Consider the following 12,366-nt stretch of genomic DNA (forward strand, 5'->3'; position numbering starts at 1 on the left):
GATACGGAAGGACACCGCCACTCAGTGTGACACGTGCCCCGATCATCCGGGCTTCTGCATTATTGGTTGCTTCAGGGAGTACCACACTTCCATAAAGTACTAAATTTATAATCCTCTTCCCCAATTTTAATTCCATTTAGCCACTGACAATCGAAAAAAAAACTGGTTCTCAGACTTGAGACACCAAAAAAAAGATTTTTTTCAAAATGTAAAACTAAAATAAATAAAAAAGTTGACATATTAGGTATCGCCACGTCCGTAAGAATCTGCTCTAAAAAAAATACCCCATGACCTAACCCCCCAGATGAACACGGTCAAAAAAATAAAATCGGTGCAAAAGAAAGGTATTTTTTTGTCACCTTACATCACAAAAAGTGTAATAGCAAGCGATCAAAAAGTCATAGGCCCCCCAAAATAGTGCCATTAAAACAGTCCTCTATTCCGGCAAAAAATGAGCCCCTAAGACAACTAAAAACAAAAAAACAAAAAAAAATGACTCTTAGACTATGGAGATACTAAAATGTTTTTTTTTGTTTAAAAAAAGGATAATATAGTGTAAAACCTAAATAAATTTTAAAAAAGTAGACATATTAAGTATCGCCGTGTCCGTAAGAATCTGCTCTATAAAAATACCCCATGACCTAACCCCTCAGATGAACATGGTCAAAAAAATAAAATAAAAATGGGGCCAAAACAGCTATTTTTTGGCAAATTTTCCATTTTAATCAATTTTTTCCAGTAACATAGCAACGGTTAACAGCCAAACAAAACTTAATATTCATTACCCTGATTCTGCAGTTTACAGAAACACCCCATATGTGGTCGTAAACTGCTGTATGACCAAACGGCAGGGCGCAGAAGGAAAGGAACACCATATGGTTTCTGGAAGGCAGATTTTGATTGCCTTTTTTTTGGCACCATGTCCCATTTGAAGAACCCCTGATGCACCCCTAGAGTAGAAACTCCCTAAAAGTGACCCCATCTAAGAAACTACACCCCTCAAGGTATTTAAAACTGATTTTACAAATATTATTAACCCTCTAGGTGTTCCTCAACAGTTTATGGCAAATGGAGATGAAATTTCAGAATTTCTATTTTGGTAACCTTGCCTCACAAAAATGTAATATAGAGCAACCAAAAATCATATGTACCCTAAAAAATAGTCCCAATAAAACTGCCACCTTTTCCAGTAGTTTCCAAAATGGGGTCACTTTTATGGAATTTCTACTCTAGGGGTGCATCAGGGGGGCTACAAATGGGACATGGTGTAAATAAACCAGTCCAGCAAAATCTGCCTTCCAGAAACCACATGGCGCTCCTTTCCCTCTACGCCCTGCTGTGTGCCCGTACAGTAGTTTACGACCACATATGGGGTGTTTCTGCAAACTACAGAATCAGGGCAATAAATATTGAGTTTTGTTTGGCTGTAAACCCTTGCTTTGTTACTGGAAAAAAATGGATTAAAATGGAAAATATGCCAAAATTCGTATATTTCATCTCCATTTGCCAATAACTCTTGTTGAACACCTAAAGGGTTAACAAAGATTGCAAAATCAGTTTTGAATACCTTGAGGGGTGTAGTTTCCAAAATGGGGCCATTTTGGGGGGGTTTCTATTATGTAAGCCTCACAAAGTGACTTCAGACCTGAACTGGTCCTTAAAAAGTGTGTTTTGGAAAATTTCTAAAAAATTTCAAGCTTTGCTTCTAAACTTCTAAGCCTTGTAACGTCCCCAAAAAATAAAATGGCATTCCCAAAATGATCCAAACATGAAGTAGACATAAGGGGAATGTAAATTAATAACAATTTTTTATGTAGGATTGTATTATAGAAGTAGAGAAATTAAAACTTGGAAATTTTGGGTAAATTTGGTATTGTTTTATAAAGTAAAATTATTATTTTTTTTACTCCATTTTACCAGTGTCATGAAGTACAACATGCGCCAAAAAAAAAACAATCTTAGAATGGCCTGGATAAGTAAAAGCGTTTTAAAGTTATTCACACATAAAGTGACACTGGTCACTGGTGATTTGCAAAAAATAGCCTGGTCCTTAAGGTGAAAATGAGCCCGGCCCCTAAGGAGTTAAACCCCAAAAGATATGAGCCCGGTCCAACATTAACTGCCCTGTAAAAAATGAACCCTCAAACAGCTCTGGAGCTGTAATTATAAATAAAGTTATGGGGATCAGAATATGGTAATGCCAAGAAAAAAATGATTTTTTTCAAAGTTTTAAAATGAAAATAAAAATTGCTGCGATGGAAGGGGTTAGCTCTACCTTGGATAAACAAAGCAATCATTACATTTGGCACTATGTCTGAAACTTTAAATATCACGAAGTATACTGTAAAATCGCTAAAAAAACATGCCTGAGCCACTGTCCAAAATTTGGCGCATTGCCCGTATTGTCTGAACTACAAGAACAAAACATGTACTTTCAGAAATGGATATAGTATAAGGATGTGACAAAGATACAAAGAAAGTATAAGGCATTTATTTCCATATGACAAGATAAAATATGCCAGAATGTACAATTTTAATAAATAGATTACATATCCACAAATTTCAATGTTAGAATTGAATCAAAACTACATAAAAAAAAAATCATATAAACATGATATTGCTTAGATGCATTATTAGGCCTCTTTCACATTGCTGTATTCTGCATCAGTATTTAGAAGCCAAAACCAGAAATAGATCCAAAGAATGGAAAAGTTGTAAATGTTTCTATTAGGCCAGTTTCAGACGAGTTCATGCCGTGAAACGCTCGGTGTGAGAGAGAGAATTCCCATAGTGAACTCTGGTCCTTCGACCGGACAGCACAGAATTATAATGATTTATAATGCTGTGTGACTCTGCCCGACCTCCACTGTAATGATCTGTGTTCACATAAGGCCAGCAGTTCACTAGGGGAATTCACTCATCTGGAACTGGCCTTAGAGTGTTGCTCTCTGTTCCCTTGCTGGTTTTGGCTTACGCAAAATACTGACCAGAATGTGGCCTTAAAGGGGTTTGGTAGTAGCCCCAATCTCTTTTTGATGTGGCATACAGTACATCCGTATGTCCATCACGCAACAGGAGGTGCCCATGTGAGGGATGTGTAAACACCTACAATCTTTGGGCTCTGTGACCATAGAAAGCAAGATGGATTAATCACATCACCACTTTGTGCTGTTGCTGGATGGATTCTCAGAAGAGGATCCGTCTAGGGACAGCACAAAAGCGGTGATGTGGTCAATCTTGCGCCCTATGGATGCAGCGTTGGAGGATTGTAGGCGTTTACAGATCCCCGATTGGCTGATATATGTCAAGTGACAAAATGAGTGGGGGCTATTGCAAATTGGTCAATTAACAAATTGGTCAACACCTTTAAGCTGCTTCTCATCCAGCCCCGTGTTGGGGTATCTATATGAGCAGATGAAGATTTGGCATCTGTATGGAATCTGTAATGTTCTCCCAGTCCATGGTTGTGATTATTGGTTCATGAGCCGCTTTTACTACTGCTGTTAACCGTTGGATCGATATTGCTGCCTTCATATATCACCTTCTTTTTAATGCCATCTTGTACTATTTTTTGCTGAATCTTCAGTTTTGCATAGTTGTATCTACAGTATAACCTAAAAAAAAAACATAAAACTACTATTTACATTGGCATTGTCTATTCATCAGTAATCATGTACAATGTGAATATATATACTATAGGGGGGTTATTTTATTACACTGAAATACACCTAAATTAGGTGTATTTCAGGCGCAGATGGTGGTGCAATGCTTAGTTGAGTCACTATCTTTGACTTCTCCCCACTTATGCCAGGTCTCAAATTGTGGGCGGGGAAGAGGACGGGCTTGCACGCCTCGGAAGCGGTCTTACATTTAGAACTTGCACTGGATGCACCAAAGTTATGAAGAGGCCTGCACCTCTTCATAACTTCGGCGGATCCACCGCCAGCAATGGGGCTTTATTAAGACCGACATCTAAAACTCCAGTCTTACTGAATGTGCCCCTATAACTTTAGTAACCTACATAAACAGCAAGTCATATATCATAGCACTATGAGGCTGTCCCATCAGGGAAGGCTGCCCCTGCAAGCACCCCTCACATAATGCATGCAGCTCTATTCTCCAATTCAGCAAATATAAACTGTGAAGAAAGGAAAAACTTACCAACTGCCCAAGGTACTAAGAATGAATCCACCAGCTGCCAAGTCACAAGAACGTTTAACTCTGCCTGTAAAATGGAAGGAAACATTTTACGCTTTAAAGGCATATAAACACGGTTTAAATTCCACACTGATTTCAAATCTGTCACAGGAGCGTATACAGGTGAAACTCCAAAAATTCGAATATTGTGCAAAGTTCATTTATTTCAGTAATGCAACTTAAAAGGTGAGACTAACATATGAGATAGACTCATTACATGCAAAGCAAGATATTTCAAGCCTTTATTTGTTATAATCTGGATGATTATGGCTTACCGCTTATGAAACCCCAAAGTCACAATTTTGAGGTACCCTTTGCTCAGGGGGTTTGGATTAATTAGCTGACTGGAGTGTGACACTTTGAGCCTAGAATATTGAACCTTTTCAGAAAATTCTAATTTTAAGCTGCATTAATGCAATTCCTTTTAATTTGCATTACTGAAATAAATGGGCTTTTGCACGATATTAAAATTTTTCGAGTTTCACCTTTATATGTACATGGACTAGCCCCACAAAATGGGCTAAATCTGCGGCATGCAAACTGTAAAACCACGGCAGAGCTCCAAGAGTCAGCCTCAGATTCTGCAGAACATCAGCAGTATGCCGTGGATGCGGTCCTGGAACACAGGGCAAGAGATGTTGGCCCCTCATCTTATTCTACAAGTAAAGGAGTTTCCTATAGAGTACAACCCCATTCCATATGCCCCTTAGAGGAAGGTCCCCAGTTTGTGAGGCCCTTCTATGGTAACATTCTTGTTGCTCATCTATAATTTTACTTACTTGTTGTTAGAAAATGTCCGACACCAATCACTAAAGAGCCAACAGATCCAAACAGCACAGATTCACGTGCACATGGTACCTTCTGAACATCCAGGATCCAAAGCAACTTAAAGGACTAATAGGAAAAACAACAATATAAAGATTAAGTGGGTGTTCTGGTTACAGCAGTGGCATTTACACCACTCCCAAGTCTTCTGCTTTCAAGTTCCTGTTTTGCTGTGACAACCAAAAACAGCAGGCCTATCCAGTACTACAAAACCGATGAAGGCTCTGTCCCAAGATTCACACTACTGCTCCACTTACTGTATTTTTCGTCCCATAAGACGCACCCCCCCCCCCCCTTCAAAGGTGGGGGAAAATGCCCCTGCGTCTTATGGGGCGAATACTAACGAAGCACTTCCATTATGGAAGCTCTTCATTAGTACCGGAGGACCGGGAAGTGGTTTGTACTCACCGCTTCATGGTCCTCGGCTGTGAAGGCTGCGCACAGTGTGAGGGCGCACTGTGACCTCACGCTGTGCGCACCAGTTCACAGCACAGCAGACGGAGGAGGAGGAAGACAGAGCGTGGGCGGTGAGAAGCAGCGGCGTCCGGAGCAGGTGAGGTAAGTGATTTTTTTATTTTATTCCATATGAGGCTGATGGTGCTGAAATATCACTGCTGGTGGCTGGTGAAAGGAAATGGGGGCTGATTTTAGGCTGCTGGGGGCTGGTGAGAGGGAATTGTGCTCAAATAACACTGCTGGGGGCTGACATGAGGCATTGGGCTCATATCTGAGGTCGGATTGGGGGTCATTCACATTGGGGTCTGATCTGAGGTCTTATTAACATTGGGGGTTTGATTGGTGGTCTGACCTGAGGTCTAATGAAATTTTTTTTTTCTTATTGTTCTCCTCTAAAACTTAGGTGTGTCTTAGGGGCCGGTGCATCTTATAGGGCGAAGAATGATTATTACACTTAATCAGGTTTTCCAGACACCACGACAGCACCACAGAGAGAGGGGATCCGCCCCCAGGAACAGGAAACCTACAGAATAAAAAGGTGGAGCCTCTCTTCCCCTTCAGTGGATTTCAGAGCAAGAGAGGGACTCCTACCCTAGTTAATCAAGTTTATCATATACCAAACAACATACACTTTTTATTTTGCCACACCCAGTGCTTATAAGAAGGAATAAAAGTAAGAACCCAGGGAGGGAATAAGGAAGGGTGCTGTCGTGGGGTCTGGAAAATCTGATTTCCAGTAAGTGTAATCATCATTTTTCCCTTCCCCCACGACAGCACAACCGAGAGAATAACAGAGAAGAGCATCCATCCTTAGAAAGGGACCACAGCTTGCAGGACCTTTCTACCAAAGGATAGACCAGAGGAAGAGTTGAGATCCAAACTATAGTGCCGAAAAAATGTAGAGGGAGAGGACCACGTTGCAGCTCTACAGATTTGTTCAATAGTTGCACAAGATTTCTCCGCCTAAGAAGTGGAGACAGAACGAGTAGAATGAGCCTTCACCGAGATTGGAGGAGACAGACCAGCCTCCAAGTAAGCTTGAGATATACCAAGTCTAATCCATCTAGACAAGGAACTTTTGGTAGCCTTCTTACCCTTATTTGGCCCAGAAAAGAGGACAAACAAGGCTGAAGACTTTCGCCAACCCTCTGTAGATTTAAGATAATGCAATAAACATAGTCTCACATCCAATCTATGAAATTCTCTCTCTTTTGGGGTTTTAGGATTACCACAGAAAGAGGGAAGCACTATCTCCTGGGACCTATGAAATTGGGAGGAGACTTTAGGTAAGAAGGCCGGATCAAGTTGGACAACGACTCTATCCTCCAGAATAGTAGTGAAGGGAAAATTTTTGAAATAGCATGTAACTCGCTAACCCTCCTGGCTGTGGTTAGTGCTACCAATAAAATCAATTTATAGGCAAGATGTTTGATATTGGACGACTCAATGGGCTCAAACAGTGACTGCATCAGAGCTTTTAAAACCAAATTTAGATCCCAAGAGGGAACTTTTGGGGTATAAACCAGAGCAATCCCCACTGCTCTAAAAAAAATCTTACTACCCAAGGATCTGAAGCAAAGTTTTTCTCAAAAAGTACCGAAAGGGCAGAAACCTGCACCTTTAATGTACTTTTAGCTAATCCTAAAGTCAGCCCTTTTTGAAGAAATTCCAGAATATGGGAAGTAGGTACGGAATCAGGCAGACTGTCAGGATTAATTTTTTAAAATTCTATAAATTTCCTCTATGCCCTAGCATAAATAGAGATAGTCACAGTTTTTTTACTCTTAAAGGGTTTCTATCACTTCGTATGACATAATTAGCTCTCAGACACTAGCGATCCGCTAGTGTCTGCTCTGGCCAACCATCCTAATATAACAGCTTTTGGGGCAGCCGTTTTGCTAAAAAAATATCTTTTATAAATATGCTAATGAGCCTCTAGGTGCTATGTGGGCGTCATTAGCACCTAGAGGCTCCGTCTACCTTCATACACAGCCACCGCCCAGTGCGTCCCTCCAGCCCGCCCATCTCCTGCTGAATGCGATCCTCCGTGTGACGCAGCGGACGAATTCTCGCGCATGCGCCGTGCGCGGCTGTATTCGGCGCATGCGTAGTGAATGTCTGACCGCTTCCCTGCTCAGACATCTCCACTGCGCCTGTGCCGATGACGTCATAGTGCTCCAAGGAACAGGCGCATTGGAGATGTCTGAGCAGGGAAGCGGTCAGACATTCACTGCGCATGCGCCGAATACAGCCGCGCACGGCGCATGCGCGAGAATTCGTCCGCTGCGTCACACGGAGGATCGCATTCAGCAGGAGATGAGCGGGCTGGAGGGACGCGCTGGGCGGTGGCTGTGTATGAAGGTAGACGGAGCCTCTAGGTGCTAATGACGCCCACAAAGCACCTAGAGGCTCATTAGCATATTTATAAAAGTTATTTTTTTAGCAAAATGGCTGCCCCAAAAGCTGTTATATTAGGATCGTTGGCCAGAGCAGACACTAGCGGATCGCTAGTGTCTGAGAGCTAATTATGTCATACGAAGTGATAGAAACCCTTTAAGAAGTGCCACAAACAGCTCCTGTGAAAAAACCTTTTTTGCTAATAGGTTCCTTTCAAATTCCATGCTGTAAATTCCAACTTGACCCTTTACTGCTGGATGGTAAAACAGGACCCTGGGACAGCAGATCCAGGATCTCTGGAAGTATCCATGGATCAGACACCGACATTATTCTGAGAGGAGTAAACCATGCTCTTTTCGGCCAGAAGGGAGCAATTAGAATTACTCTTGCCCTGTCCTTTCTGATCTTCAGCACCAATGGAAGTAACTGGAATGGGGGAAAGGCATATGCTAGAGTGAAGTCCCATTTCAGGAGAAGGGCATCCCCCCCATAAGGGGATTCCCTTGGATCTAAGGAACAAAATAGATATTTCTTGTTTTGAAGGAAGGCAAACAGGTCTATCACAGGAATGTCCCATAATTTTGTGATCATGAAAAAAAATTATTTGTTTAAAAACCCTTTCCCCTGCCTTAGAGGATACCTGCTCAGGAAGTCTGCCTGAATATTTTCTTTTCCTTTTATATGTAGTGCCGAGATGTGACTGATCTGCCCCTCCAAATTTTTCAACAAACGATTTGCTTCCAACCAAAGGGAGACTGACTTTGTCCCCCCCTTGTGATCTACATAGGCTACCACTGTCTGATAGGACTCTGACATGGCCTGAACCTATTAGGGACTGAGAATCTTTTATCGCCAATCTTACAGCCAAGAGCTCTTTTCTGTTGGAGGAAAAGTGCCTTTGATTCTGTGACCACTGACCTTAAAAACTGTGACCCCGGACATAAGCACCCGACCCCCAGGGGCTTGCATCCGTAGTTAGGACTATCGGATACAGATAGGTCCATGGGACACCCTGTATCAAATTCTGTCTGTCCTCCCACCAGGCTAGACTTCTCATTGTTGTGTTCGAGATTTGCAGCCTGACCTCTAGGATTCCCTTGCTCTTTTTAAAGGCAGTCAATACTTCCAGCTGTAATTGTCGAGAGTGCAGTTCAGCTCATTCGACCACCGGAATGCAGGATACTAGAGACCCCAGGACCGACATCGCCTTCCGAATCATCAGAGTGGGAGATGCTAAGGATTTTATTTGACTGAAAATTTTGCTTATCTTTTCCTCCGGCAAAAATACTTTCTGAGATTCGGAGTCTAGAATTAGGCCAAGAAATCTCGGACACTTTTTCGGCTTTGGTCTGGACTTTTTGTCGTTGACAATCCAACCTAATTTCTGAAGTGTTCTCCACCATCTGAACTGCTTCCCTGCAACTGCGAAGGGATTTTGCAATTATTAAGAAGTCGTCCAGATACTGTACTAACATAACATTTTTCAGTCTTATGAAGGACACCATTTCCACTACCACCTTGGTAAAGATCCTTGGGGCCATGGACAGACCAAAAAGGCAATGCCTGAAATTGGAATTATTGTAGTTGACAGTCCATAAAAACTGCAACTCTGAGAAACTTCTGGAACTCCGGGTGCATAGGGATGTGAAAATAGACATCTTACCAGATCTATTACTGCCCTGAAACAATGTGAAAACAGAAGCTGTATCGTAGTTTTCATTGTTTCCATCTTGAATTTCCTGAACACTAGAAATTTGTTTAAATCCCTCAGGTTGATAATGGTCCTGAAAGAGCCATCCGGCTTTGGAGCTAAAAAGAGAGGGGAGAAATAGCCTTCTAATTGTTCCTTGTGAGGGACAGGAATTAAGACCTCTTTCTCTAGCAATTCTCGAATTTCCTTTATTATGGGTAAGGACCCCTTTACAGCACAATTTTTTGTAGTTACAAATCTTTGAGGCGGCAAGGTGCGAAATTCTGTTTTCAGGCCGTGATGAATAACTTCCAAAACCCATGGCCCTGCTACCTTTTCCCATGCAGAGAGGAAAAACCTTAGCCTTCCTCCCCCCTTTGGCTTTGCGTCATTGTTGGGAGGGTTTTTAATTTGACGAGGAAGAGTTTCCAAAAAGGAAACCTTTCCCTGCAAAATTTCTGGACCTGTATCTCTGGTCTTTATCTCTAAACTGCCCCCTTCCCGTATTTCCTCCTGAGGACCGAAAGGACAGTCTAGGCCTAAACTTCACTCCAATTCTTAAGCCAAAGGGCTCTATAAGCGGTTAGTAAGAGATGAAGCCTGAGCACCAAGCCTAACCGCATCTAAGGAGGCATCCGCCAGAGTCAGAAGCTTTTTGCAAGGTGGGCAGGGAAGATAAAACTTGCACCCTAGGAAACCTCTCCATCAACTGAACCTCTAACTGTTCTAGCCATAAAGCTATAAATCTAGCCGTTACCGTGGCCGCTATGTTGGGACGAAACGAGGAAGTGGACGCTTCCCAAGCACCCTTTAGGAAGGACTCAGCATTTTTATCCAAAGGGTCCCTAAAAACACCCGTGTCCTCAAAAGGGAAAAGATGATCTTTTAGAAACCTTAGAAATGGCCACATCTATCTTGGGAGCCTTGTCCCAAGAAGATGAAGCCTCTTTTTCGAAGGGGCATTTACTTTTCAAAAGTTTTGGAAATAAATACCTTCCTATCTGGTTTCTTCCACTCTTTGTGAATTAGAGTAAGAACATTATTATGAACAGGAAAGAATCTACTCTTTTTGTCCTGCAACCCTTCAAACATAGAATCTACTACCGACTTATCTTCCTTTACCTCTTCAATGTTCATAGTAGATCTAATAACTTTTAATAGTCTATCCGTATCTTCTGGAGGAAAAGAGGCTCTTCCTTCAATTTCTTCCTCTGAGGAAGATTGCGAAGAAAAGGCATCCAGAGGGAAGTCACTGCCATCAGAAGAATTGTCTTTGGATAGGCTAACTCTTTCTGCCACCTTCTGCTTCTTACCGGATTTAAGAGTATTTTTAACTTCCATCCGAATGAGAGTTTTTATATTCTTTAAAAAGGACGGAGATTCCTCTGTAACAGTTTTGTCAATACAGTGCTGACATAACTTTTTGTCATGAGGGTGAAAGAGTTGTCTTGCATAAGGCACATTCTTTATTCTTTCTTTTAACCAGCATTTTCTTAGGCTTACACTAAAATAAAATCATAGAAATAAAAAAAAAAAACTGAGAAAAAATGCCACAGCAATGTAACTCACCCAGAAAAAAAACTGTCCAAAAGTACCGGAACCGGTGCTACATTCTCTCTCTCTCAGCAGATTCTTGTGTCTTGTCTTCTTCCATAATAGCTGGTGACAGCCAGGAAAGCCTGCTTATGGGTCAGAAAATATAATTCAGACCAGCATTGAGCTTCATGTAACCCCTTTCTGCCAGAAGTTATGGCCAGGGAAATAGGGAGAGAGAGGGATACAATTATCATTCCTCCATAACCTGGAAGCCTGTATCAGCCGCTTCGGATCACAATAAGCCGCCTGTCAGTGCCTCGGCTTCTCTGGCGTTGAGAGACGCTCTTTGAACAGCGCGGGCCGGAAGTGTGTCACCACGTGCCTCCGGAGCTACATCACCCGGTTCTCCAGCTACCGGAAGTAGCCGCACTCCGTAACCTCCTACACGACAGGATAGTAGCATGGCATTACTTCAGTAAAAGATGCCCACTTGCCTGCCGCAAGACCCAGGGGAGTCCCCCCCGAATCCTAGAATCCTGTCAGCCTGCACCCGCAGCGCGATGGACCCCGGCAGGATACCACCAGCCCTCTAGGGACCCACTAGGATACACAGACCGGCAGTAAGAACCTGAGAAAGAACTGTAGGTCTCCTACTCCAGGGACAGGAAACCACTGAAGGGGAAGAGAGGCTCCACCTTTTTATTCTGTAGGTTTCCTGTCCGTGGGGGAGGATCCTCTCTCTCTCTCTGTGGTGCTGTCGTGGGGGAAAAAAAAAATACGGTAAATTCTATGGAAATTATTAAAATAGCTGATTGTTGTTCTCTGCCATCTTTGTAAGTCCCATAGACTTGAATAGAGGGCACTGCACGTTTGACCGCCGCTCCATTCGAAATTAATAAAAGAACAAAATAAAGAACTGAACTTTTAAGATCGCGTGCCAGAGGACTGCTTCGGAATGGATTATCATTTATTTAAGCACTTCAACAGATAACGCTCTCTGACAGTTCTATAGAGAATGAATGGAGTGGCAGCAGTCTGTGTAACCTGCCAGTGCATTCATTTAGGGAGAACAGGACCTCATTCTTCAGTCTCATGACTGGTGGGAGTTCCAGCAGTTCCAGTTCCCCCACATCAGATGCTTATCTCCTATCCTGTGGGTGACAAGCAGCTAAATGAACTCCAGGTGGATTTAGGCATGGTGAGAAGACTATTGTCGACAAGGAAGCGTTATTTCGCGACAGTTGGCTGCTCGTTCAGTGGAGGTG

The 12,366-nt window shown here is 42.5% G+C and overlaps 1 protein-coding gene across 1 annotated transcript in view; it reads right to left on the reverse strand.

The window, feature by feature from the left end:
• Nucleotides 1-2,475: 2,475 nt before the first annotated feature.
• The window catches only part of LOC120998679 (cytochrome c oxidase assembly protein COX20, mitochondrial), a 30,531-nt gene continuing 20,640 nt past the window's right edge, over nt 2,476-12,366 (reverse strand). Inside the window, exons 2-4 of the mRNA XM_040429450.1 lie at nt 4,977-5,091; nt 4,162-4,225; nt 2,476-3,614 (exon numbers count right to left, since the gene is read on the reverse strand). Coding sequence (XP_040285384.1) covers nt 3,479-3,614; nt 4,162-4,225; nt 4,977-5,091 — 315 coding nt within the window. The 3' untranslated portion in view covers nt 2,476-3,478. The remainder of the gene's footprint in view (nt 3,615-4,161; nt 4,226-4,976; nt 5,092-12,366) is intronic.

Source organism: Bufo bufo, chromosome 4 (assembly GCF_905171765.1).
Source record: "Bufo bufo chromosome 4, aBufBuf1.1, whole genome shotgun sequence".
NCBI lineage: Eukaryota > Metazoa > Chordata > Amphibia > Anura > Bufonidae > Bufo > Bufo bufo.